The sequence below is a fragment of the Eschrichtius robustus genome, chromosome 1 (assembly GCF_028021215.1).
Source record: "Eschrichtius robustus isolate mEscRob2 chromosome 1, mEscRob2.pri, whole genome shotgun sequence".
NCBI lineage: Eukaryota > Metazoa > Chordata > Mammalia > Artiodactyla > Eschrichtiidae > Eschrichtius > Eschrichtius robustus.
In genome coordinates, this window is record NC_090824.1 from 53,126,544 (window position 1) to 53,154,183 (window position 27,640).

Genomic DNA, 27,640 nt, shown 5'->3' on the forward strand with positions numbered 1-27,640 from the left:
AGGAAAACAAAAGTGTCACATATTTCTTAATTAATTAAAGGGAAATTTATCTTTATGAAAGTACTTAGTATTTTGTAAAAGTACTCAGTATCTATAAGCAATATAGATATTGCTATACTATATAGATATTGCTATACTCTTAGCAATATCTTCGTGTAGTATTTTTAGAAAAAACATAAAACATGTACAAATAAAAATTGTATATACTGAAAGGCCATAATACATTAAAGAATAAAATATGGGTTTTTAGCTGAAATATTATGATCCAGATATGTTACCTTATGATGATCTAACAAAATGTAGAAATAAAATTTAATGAATCTGAAATTAACCTCAATTAAGTTTCTCTTCATAAGATATCTCAGGTTATCCTTTAGCAAGAGCTGGATTAACGCTTTCTCAGTGCTGACATTCAAAGATTTTTAAAAGGGGACTTAAATGTTTTTATACAAGGTGTAGAGAAAGCAAAGGTGACAATCTTTTGCATGATTTTAGGAGTCTGATTTTTATTCTTATTTTAGTCAAAGATCATATTTCTTCTGATTAGTATTTTTTTAAATCAACATTTTTGCTTATATCTCAGATATATTTGTAAAACAGAAAATCTACTCATATATTTTTTCCCCTTGGCATTAAATACCACGTGAGAGTCGATTTGAGCCTGAAAAAAAATATTAAGGTGCCATTATTTTAGAGTCTTAATTACATTGACTGTAGAAGAATCTCAGCAAAATAAATATGTAATTTTGAGATACTTAAATCTTGATAATTTCTCGGAACTAAGGTCCTTGAAAAAGACAATTCTCTGGTGGCTGAGAGAATAGATAAGGTTATTTAGTATTCTACATTTAAATGTTAGAGAATGGCTACCGACAGTGGGCTGTTTGTTAATGATTGATATTAAGCCACTCTTTCTGTTAAGAATTATATAATGCTTTCAGTGAAGTCTTGTTTGTCGTTAATACTGATAATGCCAATGTCATCAGTGTGAAAACAATGCAATAGAAAGAAGACATTCATTCAGTAAACTGCTTTGTTAAGTTAAGATGTATTTTTTTTAAGGGGGTGGTAGATAGACTTTAACCATGATTTATTACCACTTATAATCAAAATATTATTACAGATCCTTGTCACAGACTCTCTAATAAAACCATATGTAATATGTAGTACATTTACCTTTTAAGTCTCTGGTTATGAACCACCAACTATCCCTAAGTTTATTTTCTTCCTATTTAATTATTCATTGATGATGGTCCTGTTGAGGAGGAAGAAGTTTTCCTCTACTTTTCTGGGTTCTGGCTGGTCTAAGAATTAAATTGATGTGAGATAAATTAACAGGAGAAAATCAAACAAAGTTTAGTAACGTGTATACATGGGAGAGACCCAGAAAAACTGAGTAACTCATCAAAATGGCCAAAGTCCTCACCTTGAATACCCTCCTCAGCTAAAGATAAAAGAGGATGTTGAAGGTGGGGAGAGTCAGCTATGGGAGGTTACCAGGAAAAGCGCAGTAACACCGGGTGATTGTGATGCAGATTTAAGTCATTGCCTTCTCTATTGATAAGAGTTTCAAGAGACCTGGTTGTCCTCATGTATACATGTGTCCAGGTATAAGAGGGAGACACACTTACAAATGGAGATTTCCCTTATAAATGTACATGTTTCTTACAAAGGGGCAACTCCTACTTGGTTTTCAGAGTCTTTCCCACTTCTGCTGTTTCTCAGAAAATAACAAGCTTAAAACAATTAACATGCCAAAGAGACATATTTTAGGGTGGCAAATTCTGGTCCCCTACATTCCCTCAGACAATGTATAGTAGAAGCTAGGATGCTTAAACAAAATTAATAATGTGACTGAGAAAGTCTCGTGTTTCAAATATACATCTCGCTTTCAGTGTAATTAATAAACAGTATTATTTCATCAATCGAATTAATGGTAAGCACATAAGTTAAATGCTTTTGTTTCTCATCCAGTGTACCAACCTTTTTAAACTAACTTCATTGGAAGTGTAGGTTTATTATGATGAGTACTTTTACCCTTAGGTCTTAGATTCACTCATTTCTGTTCAATAGGATGAATTGCACATGCTATGTGCCTAGTGGTGTTTAGGGAACTATAAAGGATAAAAGAGAATTAGGATAAAAGGTTCTTATCCATCAAATAGTTTATCATTTATTTAGGGTAATAAATTACTGAATGAAAGCCAAAAAGTAATATACACCAAAAATGCATGACAGGCCCATGCCATGGGTGAACAAGGAGAGAACACCTAGAACAGCAGAGTTAAAATAAAGTTTCTAAGGAAGAAAAGAAATGTAAACCATCCTCTAAAAGAGGTAAGTGTTGCTGAATGCAAGTTAGTGTGCCCTATGCACAGTGAGGCCAAACAAACCCAAGTGTCAGAGTTTGTATCAGGGGAAGGTTTATTGCAAAAGCCAAGCAAGGAGAATACACAGGTCAAGCTACAAAGCCCAAACTCCCTGATGGTTTTCAGGGAAGCATTTTTATAGGCAAAATTTGGGGTGAGGGATGCAGGGTATAAGACTTTCTTCTGATTGGTTGGTGCTGAGGTAACAGGGCAGTGCTCCAGGAATCTTGTGCTCAGCCGTATGTTACCATCCTCCACCTAGGTGGGGGCCTTAGTTCGTGCAGAAGAATTCGAAGATGTTGTTATGTATACTTCTTCAGGAGGAACCAGGACCCTGCCCCATCATTGCACTATTGTTTCTTGACTGTTCCTCCTTTGTTTCTGCATTCCTTCACTTTTCTGGTTAGCACCTGTTTGAATTTGCCCTTTGGTAGTCCTGAAAGGTCTAGGAAACTGAAGCCTTGTTCCTATAAGCAAGAAATGGAGGGCTTGGAAAGGATTTGTACCTGGGAGGGCCCCACAGGGTCCTGCTCGGCTTTAGAACCAAATAATGACAAGATCTATATAAGGTCTCTGCATATATCAGAGAAATAGAAAGCCTGATGAAAGCTATGTTTTAGTAAATTTATTGGACACTAATGTAGAGATTCAGCTGGATACAAGAAGGCATGGTAATGACTGGAGAAAGTGAACAGACACTTTTTATTTAAGATATCATTGCAATTATATATTTTAGAAAATAATAACAATGAATGCATGCAGCTGTTTCTATTCAAGCAGAAAAGAATGATTTTATAATTTCCCATTTTGTCTGTGTGTATAATACAAATGATGTTACCAATTACCTATCAATAGACATTGCTCTTCCCTGGAGCTAGGTGATTTTGGCACATCTTGAAACTCAAATTAATGAGTCTGTATTACTGATTAGAATAAAAATGTGATTTATATTCAAGTGATTCCCCAGGCTTTGGGGTAAAGCAAATTACAGATTAATTTATATGAACTTGGTAATTTCAAGTATCTATTAAAAAGAAAAGTATACACATTTTAGGACATATATTTAAATTATTTATCTAAAACATATAAAACATATTTATAGTAAAATAATTAAAAGTAAGTTTATGCTAAGGACTTAATGAAAGAAGAGAACTTGGTAACAGTAATTATAAATAATATTTAAGCAAATTATATTTTATACTGCAATTTATATGAAATAATATTAAAACAAGAATTGTGTTATTGAATAACGCCATGAATAACCCCAAAACTTAGGTCACTGCTCATGAGATAATACAGCATTTAGTTCATTTAGCCTTTCTGACTGTAATCCCTAAGCATGAGATGAACAAAGTTATCTCTAACTCTGGCACGTAACTCTTAAAGACTGGTGACCGAAAGATAAGAATTAGGAAACCCAGAAGAAAAAGATAGTTAAGTTTTGCTTACCAACTTCAAACTTGTGTCATGGCACTACATAACATTTGAAAATCCTTGGGGATGATTAAATTCATACCTATTGGCATCTGGTGCTTACCAAAGCATAACACTGCCTCTGAGGATTTAAAGTTACTTTTAAAGGGTATTAACACAATCCATCATATTCACTTTGGAATTTTCTTACTGTAATACTATAATAATGGGTTGAAGCAGCTTTGCTGAATCTAACTTCTCTTGAATAGCTGTATTCTGTTTTGCAAGTTCTAATTTTGTTGACCAAGATGACCTGGACATAAGTTTAAGTAAGTTTTGGTACTTAATTCTCTTTTATAACTTAAAAGCTGGAAACATGCTATAAAAAAATGTTCCAAAATCGTTTGTCTGTTAATAGCATTTTTGTCATCAGCTCTAAAATAGACCAGTGAATCAATAATTTGTATTCATTGATTTGGAAAATGGAATATAATTAATATTATGTACATAAGAATAAGACATTTAAATTATAATATATTTGAACTTATTTCAATCAGTTATATTTCTAGTGTCTTTTTGTTATAAAACAAGTAATACTTGCCTTTTTAAGTAAAATCTAGCTATATAATCTATTCAAAAACTAACTCAAAATCTGGGATAATTTAGACCTGACCTCTTTAGACCTAAGAAAAATATTTTTCACATAGTACACATTCAATAAATATAAATAGTAATAATTCAAGTTTGAAATTATATCTGTAAAAAGAAAATGTTATTTAAGAAAAAGTAAACATGATCACAGCAAAGCATATTCTCTGATATAAAATACAGTCAATATAGGTATAATAATCTATCATTATTGATATAGTAATGGTAAGTCATATATATTAATATGTGTTTTATTTCAAAGGTATGTATTTATTACTTTAAGTAAATTCTGAAAGACATATAGTAAACACTGCTATTAGCCTAATTAAAATGAATAAGTCTAAAAAGTGTATAATCATTTTATTAACATTTAAAAGAAACTTCCATGTATTAATTTGACGACAGGATTGATTCCTGTCACTTTAATCAAAATAACAGGCCATGCTACCCAAGAGAAATAAGACTTCCATATAAAATGGTAATTCATTCACTGCCATCTATTTACATTAGCACCTCACATTTACTGAAGTATCCATTGATGATTTTTTAATGTATGGAACAACTTGAACTGCATTGGTAGCTTAGAAGGAGCAGGCTTCGTTTTTTTACATGCAAGCTATTGAAGGACTTCTACTAGGTTAAGAAGCTAAGGTGATACATTTAAGAAATACACAAAATAAAATAAAAATAAAAAGATAACTGATACTTTCCTTTCTGAAAAAGCAATACAGTTTAAATAGAAATCAGTAGAAATTATTACAGCTCAACTCAATCAGTTACCACTGATACAGCTAGAGGCTATAGTAGAGGTAGGCCATGGAATAGGCAAGCAGTCCTTTCCTATTTAATTCCCACACAGGCTATTTCTTCAAATAATTTCTGAAAGGTATATGCTACATAATGCTTTGTTAATCCAATGACAACAGGTTCAAAAAAGTATTATCACTTTATTTAATGTTTAATGCCATTTATTTTTATTTGGGCTTGATTTCCTTGGGACCCCTCCCTATTGTGGATTAACGTTTTAAAGTATAATGCAATGACATCACACAGAAATATGTGCTGTGGTGATTTTTCCTTCTGGCACAAAATTGCCTTTCTGAAGCACAAGAGACCAACACCAGCAAGCAAGAAAAACTGAGCCCCATTGAGTGTCCAAAATAGAAAATAGAAAGATGGATTCAGAAAGCTACTCCCTGCCATAGTGGCTCACTGAGCACAGAGGGAAAACCCCAGAAAGTTCAACTCTTAAAAGGCTCAAGGTACAAATGCTTTTCCACTATTCTCAGATTGTTAAATCTTTATCTAGTAGTGAAACCTCACATTCACCTGGCCTCCAGCTTTAGATCTTAGAGGAGGAGCTAACAAAATCCACACCCATCCTGTGCATATAAAAGAAGCCCCATTAGTAGTTTTGGGAAAAATGCCACAAGATTACTAAGTACTATTTAAGATGAATAAAGAGGAAGAAAATAAGAGAGAGAGAAAATCAGGCTCGAATAAAGATTCCACAGTATAAAAAGAGGCTAACATGCACACAGTAAAAGAAGCACATATTGTTGAAGAAGAATTACTGACAGTTCAGGGGAAGGCAAATTTGTACAGTATATGCTTTATATTTTCAATAAAATTGGAATATGAACTTTATGAGACAAATAAAGATAAGAATTTTACAACAGTGGACCAAGAAAAGAAGGAACTGTATAAAACACTAAAATAAAGGGGAGCTTGATGAGATCAGAGAAGAATGTAACATCATAAATAATACAGCTGGATAAAGAGGACATTAGAAACAGGCAAACAGAATCTACACTATGGAAAATAAATCAGTACCAAGGAGGTACTGATTTTATTTCTTACACTGAAGGGGAAAAAGATAGACAATAATAGATTCTGAAGCAAAAAGTCATCTTGCAAAGTGGAAAGATAAAACAAGAAAGCTGGATAAAGTTATATATACATGCATTATTTCTAAATACAATATATATGCATTATTTCTAAATATAATACTAGCAAATTGAATCAACCATAATAAGAAAATAGTAGTCCTATACCAAGTAAAATTATTCCTGTAGTATAGTCATAGTTCAACATCATGAAGTGTACTAATGTAATCTATTGCACTGAGAGAGAAATAGAGAAATATTATTTGAATATCTTGATAGATAGTAAAATATAGTGAAGATAATGTTTGAGACATAATTTATGGTTTACATACTTTAACTCATTTTAATTTTTGCAAAAGAATCTTATGCTAGTTACTATTATCATTATCACGCACCTGATGAGGAAATTGAGGCAGAGAGATTAGGAGATCAAGTCAAGGTCATCCAGCTAGAAAGTGACAGCTATGATGTGAAGAATGCAGATTTTTTTGTTTAAAAATTGAGTATTCATATTTCTACATTTGTATATAATATGAATATATGTGGTCTTATGTATAATTAGACAAAATTGCTCTAAAATTCTGAAGGATAAACTACTTTGCACCATACAATTGTACATATGTAGATATACGTTAAAAAAAAAACTGAAGCAACATACAGCAAAATACTAAGGAAGCTACCTCTGATTGATCAATTTAATGATGATTTTGATATTGTCTTTTCTGCTTTTCAGTATTTATGTGCAATATTCGCATAAACAAAAACATAAAATATGCAAGATATCTGATACATATGTATGTGTATCTTAACCATTAACATGATTATCTGTAAAAGTTATCAAAATGAGAGTATCTTGAAGCCATGCAATAGTAACTGGTTCCAGAGAAGTCCTGCTGCCATAAACAACTATTAAAATATCTTTTATATTAGGTAACTGTTTTCAGAAAATAGAAAAGAGGCAGGGCAAGACTGAAATCTATGAAAATATGGAAAAAAGAGAAACTAATAAGGTGATCTCCGTAAGAGTCCAATTCTCTGACTGAGGACAATCTCCTGACACTGGCACAAAGCCCTGAAGTTCAAGTGGAATGTGGAGGTCCCACTGAGTTCAGGAGGCAGAGATCAGAGTACTGGGCAGCTGGAACAGAATCTGTAGTCGGGGTAACAGAAAGAAGGGATGCATTCAGGGTTGACTTTAAAAGACTGTAGAGGGTTTTCCATGTGTCTTTGCCTGAAGGCTAGGCTGTACTTGTGCAAGACTAGAAAACCCCAAGGCTTACAATAGGGCAGTATAGCAGTTTTTATGGAGTTGACAACAGAACACAAATGGGGAAGTCAAGGAGTCCTGGGAGAAGAACAGTAGGAAATATTGAAGTTTAAACCATTTTAGAGTGAAGAGAGTTCATAAAAGCTCCTGGCAGCACAAAGAAAACGAGGCAGGTTCTTCCTTAGTAGTTAGAATTATGCCCTGAAGAAATATCTTCTCTAGACCTTTCCTTAAAGAGCCTAAATCTAAGCTGCAACAAGAGTCGCAGTAAAGACAGATTTGGAGGTTAGTTCCCACAAGGTCAGAGTCTAGGGCAACAATTTGGGTTTTTCGCAGATCTGCACCGTTAGTGTAAAACTAAGCCTATACAAGTTCAATATAATTTATCAGTAACTGAATAGTCTGTTAAAACAAAGCTGCTTTCTGAGAAAGATTACAGATCTAAAGTCTCTAAAATATAATATCTCCAATGCCCATTATTCAATAAAAATCACTAGTGGACAGAGAAACAGGAAATGTGATACGTAATCAATGAAAAGTAAAAATTAGTCCATAGAAACTAAACCAAAGAAAGTTAAACATTGAACTTAGCAGATAAAGACTTTAAAGGAGTCATATATGTATATATATATATATATATATATATATATATATATATATATATATATATATATATATATATATAACAGAAATGATATATATCTAAAGTCAGGAAAGTCTATATATATATATAACAGAAATGATATAACAGAAATTATATATATATATATATATATATATATATATATATAACAGAAATGATGCTGAGTAGCCAGACACACAAAAAAGTACTTACTGCATAATTGCATTAATATGATATTCTTGAAAAGGCAATAATCATCAGTTAATGAAGGAAGTCAGATCAGTAATTGTCTGGCATAGGAACGGGGTTGTGAAGATTAACTACAAAGGAAAGTGAGGGAGCTTTCTGGTGAGATGGAAATGTTCTATATCTTGACTGAGTTCATGCTTACACTATAATATATATTGATCAAATGTTATTGACTTGTACATTTAAAATGAGAGAATTTTATTGCATGTAAATTATACCTCAATAAAGTTGACTTTTTATAACGTATTTATTAAAATAATGATTGCCTAGCATTAAGGTACGAGATTTTAAAACTCACTGGGTTCAAATTCTGCCTCTGCTATTTTCTAACTGTATGGCATAAGGCAAATTACTGAATCACTCTAAGTTTTCTTATCTATAACATGGGGATAATAATATTAAATACTTCAAAAGATTGTTGAGAGGATTCATTTATCTGGAGTAAGTGTTCAACATATTGTATTATTATTATCATCATTACTATTAGCACTATGTGCAGGACATGAAACTGTTGAGATATATCAAATCATGAGACAAAGCTATTCATTTTATCTTCCAATAATTCTTTAAGAAAAAAAATGAGATTTGGATGAAAAGTAGACTGAAAACGAGATGCTAACTGATGATGAAACAATTCAAGTCGAGCTTTGAGCAAGACAGTCAGTAAATGATTGCATGCTATATTAGTTTTCTGTTGCCACTCTAACAAAAATTACCACACATTTTGTGGCTAAAAACAACCACATTTATTATCTTAAAGTTCTAGAGGACAGAAATTCAAAATGAGTATAATGGGGCTAAAATCAAGACGTTAGCAGGGAGGAAGTCGAAGCTCTGCTCTGCGACTGACGTGGCCGACTGCAGGGAGCTTAATGACCCCACAGCGACTGAGCCACCCCCCTCGAATATATACATCTGCAGGGAGTCGAAGGGTGGGGCCCGCAGGTCCAGGTCACCCTTGTAGAGCTTGGGCAGCACATAGCTGTGGATGGGCATCTGAGACTTGTCAACATGGCTGTCTTCACACTGAAGAAAAATAGAGGAGGAGTCAAGATGGTGGAATAGGAGGATGCGGAATTTGTCACTCCTACAAGTACATCAAGAATACATCTACAAATGGAACAGTTCTCATAGAGCACCTACTGAACATCAGCTGAAGACTTCGGACACCTAAAGGACAAGAAAAATCCCCTCACAACCAGATAGGATGAAAGAAAGAAAAAGGAAAAGAGGCCAGCAACTCTGGCGGGAAGCTGAAGGTGAGGGGAGGTCCCCACACTCAGGAAAAACTCCCTCATAATGGGGAAATCATCTGGGACAGAAAAGGACCTTCGAGGGATCAAAGGAGAACACAGAGAATGGTCTGTGGAAGGCAGGACAAAGTAAGAACTGCACACATGGTCTACACCACAGCTCTGCACATTCCGGCCTGGGTCTTGAGCCACCTGTTGCGAAGGGGGCTGGGTGCTGGAAAGTGGGTTTTGGAGTGTGAACCCAGGGAAGGGACAGCTGTTGGCTGTGAAAAGACAGCCTGAAGGGACAGGAGTAAGGAGCTCCACAACCAGGAAAGTCTGCAGAAAAAGCCCGGGACATCATAGAAGCAAGGGGTCATTGTTGAGTGGTGGGCAAGGGAGTGAAGCTGCCATTATAACCCCTTTCCCCACCTGCCAGCTTCCTCAGCCTCTGTGGGCACTGGGAGGGGCTTCCATCTGAACAGGCCCGCCCACCCCTCGGGCCAGGGTCTCCTCCACCCATGTGGGCTCCGGGGGCCTGAGTGCTGCCCATCCCAAAGCCTCCTTGGGAATCAGCCCTGGGTGCTCTTGCCTGGGTCAAGAGTCCACCAATGCTGGCTGTGGCTGAGTGCTAAAGTATGGAGTTGGAAGAACAGATCTGGGGAGAGGAGGGCTGTTGGCTGCATGGATAGAGCAGAGGGGATGGGAGTGAGGGGATGCATGGCTGGGAATGCCCCTAGAGGAAGCGTGATCTGCCTGGAAAACAAGGCACCATCATTGAGAGGCACAAGGGGGGTGGGGGACAGGCACCCCCACCCACCAGCTCCTGCCTCCGTGGGCACTGGGAGGGGCTCCCACCAGAGCGAGCATGCTATAGTCTGTTGCAACTGCCTGCCAGACCCCACCGTGACTGGCAGCTAGCATACACCCCAATTGTGGCCGCCATACGCCTCCCCAGCCGGAGTGAGTGAGTGTGCCCCAAGCAGCTGCTGCTTTCACTCCCTCTCGCCTGGGCAAGGAACGGATGCCTGAGGGTGGCACACATGCAGAGGTGTCAAAACCAAAGGTGAGTCCTAGGGATGGTGCAACTAAGGAAGAGGAATGGAGATTTTTCTGTGCAGCTGCACAAGCCTCACATTAAATCCCAGAGATCGGCTTGGTAAATCCTGCATCTGTGGAATACCTGAATAGACAACGAGTGTTCCCACAATTGAAACCAGTCTAGCCTTCGCAGCAGTGGACTTTGGGGGCAAGTACACATGGGAATCGGGCCAGGTCAGAGTCTGAGCTGGCCCCACAGTGCCCACAGCGGGTCCACAGACTTACCTAGAGGTATTAGAAGGCCTCCTGGGGAGGTGGGGATTGGCTCTGGCTCACTGTGGGAGCCAGGACACTGACAGAGGAGGCCCCAGGAAAATATTCTTATTACTATTATTCTTTTTGTGTTGGTTTCGTTTTGTTCGGTTCTTGGTGTTGTTGCTTTTATTATTTTTTATCTTTTAAAATTTTTATTTTTATTTATTTTTATTTTTTAATATATATCTTTTTATTTTTCTATTTTTATTTTACCTTTTTATTGTTTCATGGGTTTTTTCTTGTTCTTTGTTTTTATCTTTATTTTTTAAAAATTGTTTTTATGCATATATTTTTCCTTCACTTTTTTTGTTTGCTTTCTATTTTTGTTTTATTTTTCGTATTTTCTTTTGTTAGTTTAGTCGTTATTGACTGTGCTCATTTTTTAATTATTTTGTTGTCTTGAATTTTTTTTTTTAATTTTTCTTTCTTTTTTCTGTGTGTTTGTTGCTGCTGTTTGTTTGCTGTTGTTTTTGGTATTTGTCTTGGGTTTTGTTTGTCTGTTTGGTTTTAGTTTTGGTTTTCTTTCTTTTTTCTCTGGTTGCACTGTGCAGCTTGAGGGCTCTTGTTTCTCCAGCCAGAGGTCAGGCCTAGGCCTCCAGAGTGGGAGCACTGAGTCGAAGATGCTGGACCTCCAGAGACTTCCTGGTCCCAGGGAATATTAATCAGTGTGTGTGCTCCTGGAGGTATGCATATAAACATCAGGACCTGGCCCCGCACAACTGCCTGTAGGCTCCAGTGCTGGACACCTCATGCCAAACAACCAGAAAGACAGGAACAAAGACCCACTCATCAGCAGATAGGATGCCTAAAGTCTTATTAAGCTCACAGACACCCCAAAACACACCACCTGATGCATCCCTTCCCTTCAGAGGGGAAAGACTCAGCTCACCCACCAGAGCACAGTCCCTCCCACCAGGAAACCTACATGAGCCCCTGGACCAACCTCACTCACCAAGGGGCAGATGACAGAAACGAGGAATTTCGACCCTGCAGCCTGCAAAAAGGAGACCATAAATGCAGTAGGTTAGACAAAATGAGATGACACAGAAATACGTTGCAGATGAAGGAGTGAGGTAAAATCCCACAAGACCAAATAAATGAAGAGGAAATAGGCAATCTACCTGAAAAAGAATTCAGAGTAATGATAGCAAAGATGATCCAAGATCTTGGAAATAGAATGGAGGCACAGATGGAGAAGATACAAGAAGTGTTTAACAAGGACCTAGAAGAACTAAAGAACAAACAATCAGTGATGAACAACACAGTAACTGAAATGAAAACTAAACTAGATGGAATCGAATAACTGAGGCAGAAGAACAGGTAAGTGAGCTGGTAGATAGAATGGTGGAAATAACTGCCAAAGAGCAGAATAAAGAATAAAGAATGAAAAGAAATGAGGACAGTCTCAGAGACCTCTGGGACAACATTAAACACACCAACATTCAAATTATATGCATCCCAGGAGAAGAAGAGAAAGGGAAAGGGCCCGAGAAATATTTGAACAGATTATAGTCGAAAATTTCCCTAACATGGGAAAGTAAATAGTCAATCAAGTCCAGGAAGCGCAGAGAGTCCCATAAAGGAAAAATCCAAGGAGAAACACACCAAGACACATATAAATCAAACTATAAAAAATTAAATATGCAGAAAAAATATTAAAAGCAAGCGAAAAGCAACAAATAACATACAAGGGAATCCCCATAAGGTTAACAGCTGATCTTTCAGCAGAAACTTTACAAGCCAGAGGGAGTGGCAGGACATATTTAAAGTGATGAAAGGGAAAAACCTACAACCAAGATTACTCTACCCAGCAAGGGTCTCATTGAGATTTGACAGAGAAATTAAAACCTTTACAGACAAGCAAACGTTAAGAGAACTCAGCACCACCAATCCAGCTTTACAAAAAATGCTAAAGGAACTTCTCTAGGCAGGAAACACAAGAAAAGGAAAAAACCTACAAAAAAACCCCAAAACATTTAAGAAAATGGTAATAGGAACATACATATCAATAATTACCTTAGGGCTTCCCTGGTGGCGCAGTGGTTAAGAACCTGCCTGCCAATGCAGGGCACACGGGTTCGGGCCCTGGTCTGGGAGGGTCCCGCATGCCGCGGAGCAACTGGGCCCGTGAGCCACAGCTACTGAGCCTGCGCGTCTGGAGCCTGTGCTCTGCAACAGGAGAGGCCGCGACAGTGAGAGGCCCGCGCACCGCGATGAGGAGTGGCCCCCGCTCGCCGCAACTGGAGAAAGCCCTCGCACAGAAACGAAGACCCAACACAGCCAAAAATAAATAAATAAATAAATTTATAAAAAAAAAATAATAATAATAATAATAATTACCTTAATGGTAAGTGGATTAAATGCTCCAACCAAAAGACACAGACTGGCTGAATGGGTACAAAAACAAGACCTATATATATGCTGTCTACAAGAGACCCACTTCAGACCTAAGGACACATAGAGCTGAAAGTGAGGGATGGAAAAAGATATTCCATGCAGATGGAAATCAAAAGAAAGCTAGAGTAGCAATACTCATATCAGATAAGACAGACTTTAAAGACTATTACAAGAGACAAGGAAGAACACTACATAATGATCAAGGGATCAGTCCAAAAAGAAGATATAACAATTATAAATACTTATGAACCCAACATAGGAACACCTCAATACGTAAGGCAAATGCTAACAGCCATAAAAGGGGAAATTGACAGTAACACAATAATAGGGGGAACTTTAACACACCACTTACACAAATGGACAGATCAACCAGACAGAAAATAAATAAGGAAACACAAGCTTTAAATGACACAGTAGACTAAATAAACTTGATTGATAGTTACAGGACATTCCACCCAAAAGCGGCAGAATACACTTTCTTCTCAAGTGCTCACAGAACATTCTCCAGGATAGATCACATCTTGGGTCACAAATCAAACCTTGGTAAATTTAAGAAAACAAATCATATCAGGCATCTTTTCCGACCACAACACTATGAGATTAGAAATCAATTACAGGAAAAAAAAAACTGTAAAAAATACAAACACATGGAGGCTAAACAGTGCACAACTAAATAACCAAGAAATCACTAATGAAATCAAAGAGGAAATCAAAAAATACCTAGAAATAAATGACAATGAAAACACGACAACCCAAAACCTATGGGATGCAGCAAAAGCAGTTCTAAGAAGGAAGTTTATAACAATTAAATCCTACCTCAAGAAACAAGAAAAATCTCAAATAAACAACCTAACATTACACCTAACGCAACTGGAGAAAGAAGAACAAACAAAACACAAAGTCAGTAGAAGGAAAGAAATCATAAAAAGCAGAGCAGAAATAAATGAAATAGAAACAAAGAAAACAATAGCAAAGATCAATAAAACTAATAGCTGGTTCTCTGAGCAGATAAACAAAATTGAAAAACCTTTAGCCAGACTCATTAAGAAAAAAAGGGAGAGGACTGAAATCAATAAAATTAGAAATGAAAAAGGAGAAGTTACAGCTGACACCACAGAAATACAAAGGATCATAAGTGACTACTACAAGCAGTTATATGCCAATGAAATGGACAACCTGGAAGAAATGGACAAATTCTTAGAAAAGTACAAACTTCCAAGACTGAACCAGGAAGAAATAGAAAATTTGAAAAAACCAATCACAAGTAATGAAATTGAAACTGTGACTAAAAATCGTCCAGCAAACAAAAGTCCAGGACCAGATGGCTTCACAGGCAAATTCTATCAAACATTTAGAGAAGAGCTGACACCTATCCTTCTCAAACCCTTCCAAAAAATTACAGAGGGAGGAACACTCACAAACTCGTCCTACAAGACCACCATCACCCTGATGCCAAAACCAGACAAAGATATTACAAAAAAAGAAAACTACAGGCCAATATCACTGATGAACATACACACAAAAATTCTCAACAAAATACTATCAAACCGAATCCAACAACACATTGAAAAGATCATATACCATGGTCAAGTGGAATTTATCCCAGGGTTGCAAGGATTCTTCAATATATGCAAATCAATCAATGTGATACACCATATTAACAAACTGAAGAATAAAAACCATAAGATCATCTCAATAGATGCAGAAAAAGCTTTTGACAAATTTCAGCATCCATTGATGATAAAAACTCTCCAAAAAGTGGGCAAAGAGGGAACCTACCTCAACATAATAAAAGCCATATATGACAAATGCATAGCAAACATTCTCAATGGTGAAAAACTGAAAGCGTTTCCTCTAAGATCAGGAAGAAGACAAGGGTGTCCACTCTCGCCACTATTATTCAATATAGTTTTGGAAGTCTTAGGCATGGCAATCAGAGAAGAAAAAGAAATAAAAGGAATCCAAATTGGAAAAGAAGAAGTAAAACTGTCACTGTTTGCAGATGACATGATACTATACATAGAGAATCCCAAAGGTGCTACCAGAAAACTACTAAAACTAATCAGTGAATTTGGTAAGGTTGCAGGATATGAAATTAATGCACAGAAATCTCTTTCATTCCTATACTAACAATGAAAGATCAGAAAGAGAAATTAAGGAAACAGTCCCATTTACCATTGCAACAAAAAGAATAAAATACCTAAGAATAAACCTACCTAGAGGAGACAAAAGACCTGTATGCAGAAAACTATAAGATACTGATGAAAGAAATCAAAGACAACACAACCAGATGGAGAAATATACCATGTTCTTGGATTGGAAGAATCAATATTGTGAAAACGACTCTACTACCTAAAGCAATCTATAGATTCAATGGAATCCCTATCAAATTACCGGTGGCATTTTTCACAGAACTAGAACAAAAACTTTTACAATTTGTATGGAAACACAAAAGACCCCAAATAGCCAAAGCAGTCTTGAGAAAGAAAAATAAAGCTTGAGGAATCAGGCTCCCTGACTTCACACTATAGTACAAAGCTACAGTAATCAAGATAGTATGACATTGGCACAAAAACAGAAATATAGATCAATGGTACAGGATAGAAAGCCCAGAGGTAAACCCATGCACATATGGTCACCTTATTTTTGATAAAGAAGGCAAGAATATAGAATGGAGAAAAGACAGCCTCTTCAATAAGTGGTGCTGGGAAAACTGGACAGCTACATGTAAAAGAATGAAATTAGAACACTTCCTAACACCATACACAAAAATAAACTCAAAATGGATTAAAGACCTAAATGTAGGGCCATACACTATAAAACTCTTAGAGGAAAACATAGGCAGAACGCTCTATGACATAAATCACAGCAAGATCCTTTTTGACCCACCTCCTAGAGAAATGGAAATAAAAACAAAAATAAACAAATGGGACCTAATGAAACTTAAAAGCTTTTGCACAGCAAAGGAAACCATAAATGAGACGAAAAGACAACCCTCAGAATAGGAGATCTTCTGCCCATTTTTGGTTTGGGCTGTTTGTTTTTTTGATATTGAGCTGCATGAGCTGCTTGCAAATTTTGGAGATTAATCCTTTGTCAGTTGCTTCATTTGCAAATACGTTCTCCCATTCTGGGGGTTGAGTACTCAGAAGACTTTTGCCTCAGTCTTCTGAGGGAACCCTCATGCACTGTTGGTGGGAATGTAAATTGATACAGCCACTATGGAAAACAGTATGGAAGTTCCTTAAGAATCGAAAAATAGAACTACCATATGACCCAGCAATCCCACTCCTGGGCATATACACAGAGAAAACCATAATTTGAAAAGACACATACACCCCAGTGTTCATAGCAGCACTATTTACAATAGCCAGGACATGGAAGCAACCTAAATGTCTATTGACAGAGGAATGGATAAAGAAGATGTGGTACATATATACAATGGAATATTACTCAGCCATAAGAAGAAACAAAATTGTGTCATTTGTAGAGACGTGGATGGGCCTAGAGAGTGTCATACAGAGTGAAGTAAGTCAAAGAGAAAAACGAATATATATTAACTCATATATGTGGAATCAAGAAATATGGTATAGATGATCTTATTTGCAAAGCAGAAATAGAGAACAGATGAATGGATACCAAGGGGGAAATGGGGGTGGGTGGGAGGAATTAATAGATTGGCATTGACATGTATACACTATTGATACTATGTATAAAATAGACAACTAATGAGAATGTACTGTATAGCACAGGGAACTCTACTTAGTGTACTGTGGTGACCTAAATGGGAAGGAAATCCCAAAAAAAGGGAATATATGTATATGTATAGCTGATTCATTTTGCTGTACAGTAGAAACTAACACAACATTGTAAAGCAACTATACTCCAATAAAAATTAATTAAAAAACAAAACAAAGATGTCAGCAGGGCTGCTCCCTTATGAAGGCTCTAGGGGAGAATCTGTCTACTTGTCTTTTCTAGCTTCTAGAGACTAACTGTATTCAGCTTGTGGCTCCTCACTTCATTTTCAAAACCAGCAATGTTGCATCTTATCTGTCTTTCACATGACCTTCTCTCCTGTATCAAATCTCCTTCTCCCTCCATCTTAGAAAGAAAGATATATGTGATAATATTTAGGACCCACTCAGGTTATTTGGAATAATCTTCCCATCTCAAAATTCTTAATTTAATCACATCTGTTAACTCTCTTTTGCCATATAAGATAACATTCACAGGTTCTAGGGATTAAGATGTGATCATTTCTGGAGACCTGCCACATATGCCAAGTGTCCTAAGAGCAAGATTGGAAATGAGAGGGGAAGAGAAGAGGAGACACTGGAGTGTTCTGTGAAATTTCATTTTTAATAATTTACGAGTGTTCAGTCAAGAAGAAACAAACATGAAGCCAAAGCAAATATACAAAATAAAATTTCGTTGTTATTTTTAGGTGTTTTAAATGTTTATCTACGTTTGAAAGGGCAGACAACAATAGAGAATCCACTGTGGTCTTCAAGTGGGAATAAAGGACAACGATGGAATGAGGCACATGTTAATATATATCCAATTACTTCATTTCAGGTAAGAAAAGAACAATCATGTCTGCGGATATATTTTTGCACTTGAGCATAATGTTAAAGGCAGATCTTGAGCAAAATTAGAATGCGTATGCAAAAATTCTGACATGAGCATCACAAAAATCACATGATTAAGTTTCCCTTTAGTTCTTAAAGTTGTTTTATAAATAGAAAATGTCCTTTTCTTTTATTAATTAACATCTATCAAGTAATATGTTTGAATAATTGTCTATCCGAATTCAAGTGATTTGCCTGGAGAAAACGTAATTTGTTTCTATAAAATCATATGTGTGTATTTTTTTCCTTGAAGACAAACAACATAGATTCTTATAATAAAGGAAGCTGGATAATCAATTCTCAATTAATCTGTTTGAATTTTACTTGATGGAATTTTGTATACTTTAGCAAAATGTGTCTCTTTGAGGTAATGTCATTTTAGTAATTTATTACTTTGATTATCAAAGTTAGAGAACTTTAAACAAGTTACTTTTATTTGTTTTTATATAAAAAAGAAGAAAGGCTTAGATAGGATTAAGAGAATTAGCTGCAAATATATAATAAGAATTTTAATGATTATAGCAATGGTCATCATGGCTAGAAAAAATTTTTCATAAACTATTTTAGTGGAGAAAATAATGTAGTTTTAGTGATTTTAGTAACTTTATATATGTATTTTATATACTCAGGCTGAGTATGTTTTTCTACTGGGGATTTCTTAATTTCATTTCATGGCATTTAGTAAGGGTATAGAAATTCAGAGAGCTTCAATTATGCCAATTTTCAATTGGTGGAATGCTCTCTTCTTGTAACTTAATCTATAAAATTCTAATGACTGATTTAGAAATTACACTTCTAAGACTAACCAGTATGATAAAAAATGCATTCAGTTGTTCACTCTGGTAAAGAATAATGGAGTAAGTCCTAGCTGATTATCTACAAACACATAAAAGCAACTCAATTCACAGATCCTAGTAATTATTTTGTTTCTATGAAGAATAAAATAGTTGAATAAAAAAAGAATAAAATAAGTTGAATAGAGAATGAAAAAGAATAAGAAGAGAGAATAAAGAAGTTGAATCTACGGCAACATATCATTAAACCAAATTAGACTGGGAAGACAGAACTCCAAAGCATTACTGATAAAAGTAGCCGTAATATTAAAATGTACATACCTCTATAGGCAGCAAAGAACCTTTCTTTCTAAAAAAATGATGTTCTTCTAGACATATTTTTGCTTCCTATGTCACTGCCTTACCAACACAAAATTTTTAAGCCAAAAACATATAAAGTAAGTATTTAAGGGACTAGTTATATTAATGTTTCCTTCAGGATAATCCTTTATTGCCATAGGCATCAATTCAGTAAATATTTATTGAGTACCTTCAAGACAATCATTTATTGTCACAGACAACAGTACAATAAATACTTATTGAGCTACTACTGTGTGCCAGGCACATTGCTAGACATGAAGATTTCATAGTGATTGTTTACCTCAGATTGATGGAAATACACATCTAAACACATATATCACATACTGTAATAATTGCAGTAATAGAAATATGCACAAGTTTCTATGAGCACACCTAATCAACAAGAAGAGTATGGAGGAGAGTCAAGAGAAGCCTGTTACATGGGGTGAAACCTGAAGAGAGGGATTGCAAAGTAGAAAAAGGTCTAATATTAATATTGCAGCAGATTTCAGAGTAAACCAAGACATGGAGGTCATACATCACAGGATTTGTCAGAGAAACAGAGAGACGTTTATCTGGAATTTGGTACACAAAAATAGATCAAAGACTGATGTGAGATGAGGTTAAGGAACCTCAAGAGCATAGGCACTGGGGAGTTATGGAAAGATTTTACTCAGGGGATGACATGGTGCGTCACTTAGGTTGTTGTATGGAAGATGATTCAAGGAGATAAAATCGGGCCAGCAAACCAGTTAGGACACTCATAAAATCCACATAAAGGATATTGAAAGGAAAAACTAGGGAAGTGGTATAAAGAAAAGAGGATGGTTTCAAGATATACTTAGGTATAAAAACTAGCAGAACATTTTTATGTTGGGAATTTGGGAAGTAGCCATGAATGACCAAGAAGCTTCTAACTGGGGTGTCTTGAGTAATGTCTGTTACTTTATCCATTACCTTAAATAACAAAAAGAGGAAAAGAGACAGGCTTCGGGGATGATTATGGTTACTTCTATTTTGGACATGTTAATATAAAATGCCTGTGGAATATCCTCTTAAAGATGTGCAGAATGTTATTGCATATGTTTTCCTGAAGCTTTGGGGACAAACATTTTTGTAGGTCATTAGGCTGTATGTGCTGCCTAAAACTCTGGGAGTGGTTGATATTTCCAAGGAAAAGTGTACATATGTGAACAGTGATTAAAGGCAGTGGAACCACACAGAACACTAACCAATCATTAACATGAACTGTGGAAGAGGAGCTTGATCCTAAGTAGTATTTTTTAGAGTTATAAGGAAGGAGATGGAGGAAAGTTTGGTGCTCGCAGAATTTAAAGACTGTGATTCTCAAATTGGAAAGCAGGTCAAGTCCAGTAGACTCGTCGTTACAGAGAGTGCCCACTCTTAAGAAATTTGCATAAGGTGGTAAGGAAATTGCGAAAACCACCATCTTATCTAAAATTATTTCACTGTTCACAGTTAATAGAATAACCTACTGTCTTCACATTCACTAATCATTTCTTTTGCAATGTCTAATGTGCTTTCAGCCCTACTCAGTGTATTTTTCATCTCAGCCATTATACTTTTCATCTCTGTAAGTTCAATTTGAGTCTTTTTTAAAAATACATTTCATGTCTTAAGTTAATGTTTTGAACCTATTAAATCCAATTATAATAAGTGTCTAATGTCATTGTCTGCTAACGATATCATCTGTGCCAGTTCTTGGTTGGTTTTGATTGACTGATGTTTTCTCATCTTTACAAGTCATTATTTTCCTGCTCCTTTACATGTCTGGTGGTCTGACTGGGTGTCAGACATTGTAAATTTTACCTTCATAGTTGCTGGGTATTTTTGTGTTTCTTTATTCTTGAGCTCATTTGTGGATGTAGTTTAGTTACTTGGAAACAGTTTGATAATTTTTCTTCCTGCTTTTAAGATTTGTTACATGAGACTAGAATGGTGTTTGATATCAGGCTGATTATTTCTCAATACTGAGGCAAAAGTCTTCTGAGTACTCTACCCAATGCCTCATGAATTATGAGGTTTCCCAAGTTCTGTGTTAGCTGGGCACTGTTACATTAAATGCGTCCCCCTGGGTCTTTCCCACGTCTTAGGCAGTTTCCTCACATTCAAGGCCTGATCAGGACTTTGCTGAATATTTGAGGGGTACCCTCTGCAGATGTCTCTTTCTCTGCAATTCTTTCTTGGCTGGTGTTCTACCCTGCATATTCTAGCTGCCTTGGATTCCTTGGACTCTCAGCTCTATCTCCTCAACCCAGATTTTCTACCAGGCTCTACCTTTGTTCTGCTTTCACCATAGTCTATAAATTCTGTATAGAGCAGTCATAGGGCAAACCTTGTTTGATTTCTATCACTCAGGGTTCACTGTTCTTCATTACCTGATGTCTAGTGTCCTGAATACCATTCTTTCATATACTTTGTCCGGTTATTTGGTTGTTTCAGTTGGGAAGATAAATCTGGTTTCTGTTACTCTAACCTGGCTGGAAGCCAATCAAAAAATGAAGATTTTGAGTCAATGAATTTCTAAACTATTTAAATTACCAATGGGAAATGAAGATAAATAAAACCATATTTTTATACTGGATCTCTAGGTTCTTATTTCTCTGAGATATTTCTAGGTCCATTGGCTAAGGACTTTCATTTCATAAATCTTGATTGTTCAAGGAAATGCAACTGCACCATCCTACCCCATTTTTTAAATTTAATTTTGTTTTCAAGTTTCTTGTTGTTTTCAACTTTTTTCAGACAAAGTATTTTTTTCCTCAAAAGTCATTTATAAACTATCAAGCTTTTCAAAAATCTTGCTTTGGTGTGTGATGCCTACCAGAAAAGCATGGCAAAGAAAAGTATGGAATATATTACTGTACAGATTAAGTTGTGAGAAGTTTTAACATTATTCAGATGTAGATTTGTGGCATCCTAGAATGTCTTTAATTCAAGTGGAAAGGTTATCTCTTACCTCTTGGAATTTTAAATGAAATATAAGTGATTTTGAGACTCTGTTACATTGATACATTTTATGTTTTGTTTGGAGTTGTACGCCTTCAAATTAGTTTGATCCATAAACCCTTTAAAAAAAAAACCACTTGCAAAGTTCTTTGTCTAAGTGTGTCCAATTAGTTTGCTTAGCTGAAAATCAAATTATTGTGTAGTACTTTTTCAGGCAAATAGAAGTTTTCTCCTACTGAAATGTCTTTTGGGGCTCTTTTTCTAGAATTAATTTAGCATGATCGGGGCTTGTGAGGAAAATATATTTAGCTGGATTCAGAAGGATCTGGGAGAAAATTTCCAAAAAAGTAAAATTAATATAGTGTTAGTCTTAGAATGTCACTTTTATTTTATATCCTACACCAAGGAAAATATTTAACTATCCTTTTAAATGCTTTACTTCTTTCACAGTACATTTCAAACGTTTTGTGAGGGAAAGGTATAGAGACATTATAATACCGTCTCTACATTTTCTTAGGTATAGGCGAAAAGAATTCTGTAGATCTTCTTATATCCTCATTTAAAGATTTGAAAGTACGTTTTGAGACAATTTATCTTAAATCACACAAATCCTTAACATTAAATAGGGATTGGAAAAGAGATTATAATGCTCTCATTACATCATGCTGCCTTTATATATTTCTATGAATAATAATAATCCAAAAAATATCATCCTCCTTAGTAGACATTACATGCTCATATAGATACATATCTGACATTCTAAGCCAAATTCCAGAGCAATTATAGACATGATGATGGCTCCTGAAGTAACTATTGAAAATATTTTCTAATTGCAATTCACAATGCGATCTAGTTCTTCTGTTTTTGCCAACAGTCAAAATCTCATGTTATTATTTCAGATTAGAAGCTTTGACAACCAGCTGACATTTATCCAGCAAGCTGAACTGGCAGTCTTGTGAAGTTAAACTCACTGTTAATATTTATATAGTTTCTCCAGAGAAAAGCTTAGGCTACTCACCTGGTTTATTATGTTACCTCTCTTCAAATCTCTTCTGTACTGGTTAAGGATAGTTCTGCTCTTTGCTGGTAAGAGGGAAAAAAAAAAAAAAAAGATAGTTTAATTATTTGCTGAACCTGTAATAAAATAAAGGTAAAATTGTTAACATTAATAGCTATTTTCAAATTTATTCACATCCTAAAGTTTTTCCAAGTGATGTACACTGTCAGTTTTCAAACTGCATTCCAAGGCTTTGGCTTTGCCTTAGCAGTAATGATCAGAAGCGATGTCTCTCGTCAGAAAGAAAACATTTGCAGAGGCACCACTAATGTTGAAGTCATCATCAGAAGTGCATTGTAGTCTTTGACTCCCCATTTACTTTTACTCATTAGTGCTACATGTAGCTCTTCTTCCCTTTCTGAGAAATTATATTTGAACATAAGCTTTTATAGCATCATCTGTATCTCCCTATATATTGACATCTATATCTACATGCTTTAAAGCATTATAAATAAATGTAAGAAACTGTCAGTCGATGAATTGAAATACTTCTGTGTAGTGTAATTCTAATACAGAAATTCACATACATTTTTTAAACTCCCACTTGCATTTACCCACCAGGAATTAATTTTCTGATCATGCAGTATTTCTTGCATATTAAGTTTGCTGAATTGCAGGCACACACTGTGAAAACGTTACAATTTTAAACTTGTTTCAGTTAAGGGAAACCATTTTAAGTAAGATCAGTGTGATTATGTGTGAAGAACAGGTTTTGCATAATTTGAACCCTCTTTTTAGGAGACCTAAACGTCAACATTTTCTCCCAGAGAATCTAGATGCCATTAATTCTGTCTTCAAGGCAATTAAGCCAAATGCATTTCAGAAGTATTGAAGAGGAAAAGAACATAGTCTTATCCTTGTAATGTAATAGTAGTCAGAATCATGATGGTACTTCATTAAAATATGACATATTTAACCTATTAAACTAGAGAGGATTTCTTCTCTGAGTGAATGTAATTCAGACTTTTTTCATTGCATACAGATCACATCTTCCAAGTTGAGATACATCATATTATAATGGACTGTTATAGTTTCTCATCTTTGTATGTGAGAAAAAAGATGTTTGTCACCAAGGATTTATTTTTAAAAGCACTTGAAAGTTTGGCCAAGGTACATTATTTAACTTTAATACCTATGCATTTTATTTCTGTTATCTATCTCATAGTCAATAACAATATAAGGAGAAAATACCCCTCTAGGTCTTCATCTCGAAGCCGTTTATAAGTCTATTAGAATCTATAAAATCGTGTTATAATAATTCTAGTTGGAGTTCAGAGCATAAACAGAACAATGCAATAAATATTTCTTTGTGAGAGTCAAATGAGTTAAAAAACAATCTATATCTTTCCAATAACAAAGCTGCTATGGAAATTAAAAGGAAACAAACCAACAACTACACAGTACCTTTTTCTTTCTTCATGTTCAAATAGGACCCTGAGGAAGACTACGGTACTTCTCTAGCCTATTGGATTGGATTCCCAATCATCACAAGATTTCAAATATATATTAAAAGTACCAATTATATAACTGTACCAAGAGTTTGATTGTCAAAAGTTATTTTTATCATCCCAGTAATAACTACTACTAATTCTCTGATTTATTTCCACACAATAACTAAAACACTGCTATGCTTGGAAAGTGATCAAATTGCTTTATTCAGTGACAAACTGTATTATCTAGAGTTGTGAAGATAAATGTAAATAATAAATTTACAAATCAGTCAGCTTTTATTACTGTAACACTTCATCAGGATCACCGAGGGATGAAGTATTCGTATAAAAGAATGTTCTAGATAGAGGCAGCCCTCTGTACATATGACAATTCAACTTTTGTTGATTTGTATTTCTGCTCTTCAGCTAACTACACACTTGCGGTCAACATATTGCCAGTAGGCAGGCAGCACACATATTAAATTCCATCAGTCAATCTACTCTCTGACGTTTACCACCAAAGTCTCCCCAGCACTCCCTCTCAATCTGACCACAAAAGAAGGGTGGCAGCATCCTTCACAACCTCGCTGCTTCAAGACTTTTGTTTTTAGCACAAGCCTAGGTTCAGCCTTGGGTTTTTGATCAAGCTGCACAGCGAGGCAGAAAGAAGGAAAGAAAAAGAAAATTAGTAGGAAAAGTGTTTAATACTCTAAAGTCAGTAACAGAAGTTTTGAAATGCTTTGAGCAATGGCAAGATCATTCCAGGGAAAGAAGCTTTGAAAAGTTCAGGAATGATTTTGAAGATGTAGACATTTTAATTTTTATTTTTAAAATAATGCCATTATTTTATACTGACACTTATCTCCAGGTAACAGCAACTTATCAAGTGAAAATAATTGTGTACTTTAAATAAGAAAAACTGTGGATCATTTTATTGTCTACTCGCCTCTACATACCTAAGATGGAAAAATCCATGTCTCTCAAGCGTGTTCCTCCAGCATCCTTCCCAATGCAAGGATTATGACTTAAGCTTCATCTGTTTAGATTTCAAGTGTGAGCAGGTGCAGAACATTCTAACCTACCCGTATTAGCCTTTTCACCAACATCTCACTTCCCACACAAATCATACTGGAATGCAATCCTCTTATCTTTGCCATGGCCACATTACAAACCCTGTATTCTGTTCTACAAGCAGTGTTTACTCCCTTTCTCTTTCTACTCCACCTCTTAAAATTAAAACTCTTGGTGATTGAGGCAGTTTCCTCTTCACCATACCAAAGTTTTCTGACTAATACATTCTTATTCCTGCTTCCCTCCAGAATTAAACTTGACTGGGAGGAAGAAATCTACCATTTTCTTCCTTTCAATCCTTTAAAAGACCTGCATAAAAGAAAAATTTGTGATGACAGCCCTCCACTTTCATTCAGTAAAGTATTAGTCTTGGGGGCAAAGTGGAAAATATTTGTTTTTGTGGAATCAGACACTTATAGCATGAATCTTTGAGTTCTGACTTTCTCCAAGATAACATTCCATTCATGTTGTTATCTTCAGGAGAGAAGACTCAGCATCACATGACTGAAACTAAGAAGGGGGTGGGAATACTATTGATTTACTCTTAACATTGATTCTCTACCAGGTAAGCAGCACATATCAAAAAAAGGAAAAAAAAAAACCCAAATACTTAAAAACCCATGGTTAGGAAAAAGGCAATGCCTTCTCACAGATAGACTGCTGATAGAGGCAATTTATAATGACCCTAAAGAACCATATAATAATTGTGTATAATCATATGAAATTCAGCCTTGTTCATCTCAGCCTTGTTCAGAATAACTGAAAATAATTTTAATGTCTAACAATAACAATACATGCTGGTTAAATAAATTTTGTTGCATCCATAACATGGACTATTCTGCAGCCATTAAAATGACTTCTCCTTTTCCAAATTCAGTGCTCTTGAATTTTTTTTTTTTTAAGTGAGAATTTAATGTATTTTGTGCCTGATTTCTTTTTCTTTTTATTTAATTTATTTATTTATTTATTTTTGGCTCTGTTGGGTCTTCGTTTCTGTGCGAGGGCTTTCTCTAGTTATGGCAAGTGGGGGCCACTCTTCATCACGGTGCACGGGCCTCTCACTATCGCGGCCTCTCTTGTTGCGGAGCACAGGCTCCAGATGCGCAGGCTCAGTAGTTGTGGCTCACGGGCCTAGTTGCTCCGCGGAATGTGGGATCTTCCCAGACCAGGGCTCGAACCCATGTACCCTGCATTAGCAGGCAGATTCTCAACCACTGCGCCACCAGGGAAGCCCCAGTGCTCTTGAATTTTTATACCATTCATTTTTTTCTTTAATCTTCTCTCTTGCAATTTAAATAGTCCTCTGAGGGCTGTGTAGCCACTATCCAGATACCTTCCAAAACACCACACTAACTCAAATGCAAGTTGTCATTTCCAGGCAGCCAAATTAATGCTTCATTCCTGATTCTGTCTGAGGATGGAGAATTCATATACTGCCAATTTAGTTCTAAATATTTTAACTCTGGTCTGCCATTTTATTTTGGCTTCAGTGACAAGACAAATTGGATGCCTTTCAAAGAAGTGGTTTTGAACACTCTTTATTAACATACTTATCTCAACATAGGTAAGCAGGAAACCCTCTCTACACAAATTAAATATAATAATAATATAATAATAAAAACTTCCCAAATCTTTTTCTCTTATCAAATTTTTTCCAGTCGTGCAAATTATTCTTATTCTTAAAGACCATATGTAAGTGGGGGAAAGGACTCAATACAAAAGGTGGTAACTAATGCCTCTACTCTCCTACTTAGAGATTTCGATTGATAAAATTATGATAGCATATCAGAGAACAATGGTAGCCTTCACAAAAGTAGTGTAAGTTCTCTTAAATTCATCACAAATTTGCCTTTAAGGAGTCATATTAAGGTACTTTGAAAAACAAAAATTTTGGCATTGATAAAAACAG

General features: G+C 35.6%; 1 protein-coding gene across 1 annotated transcript in view; it reads left to right on the top strand.

Moving 5' to 3' along the window:
• MDGA2 (MAM domain containing glycosylphosphatidylinositol anchor 2) overlaps nt 1-27,640 on the top strand; it is an 814,342-nt gene that overhangs the window by 781,340 nt on the left and 5,362 nt on the right. Inside the window, exon 15 of the mRNA XM_068545716.1 lies at nt 17,887-18,017. Within this exon, the coding sequence (XP_068401817.1) occupies nt 17,887-18,017 (131 nt within the window). The remainder of the gene's footprint in view (nt 1-17,886; nt 18,018-27,640) is intronic.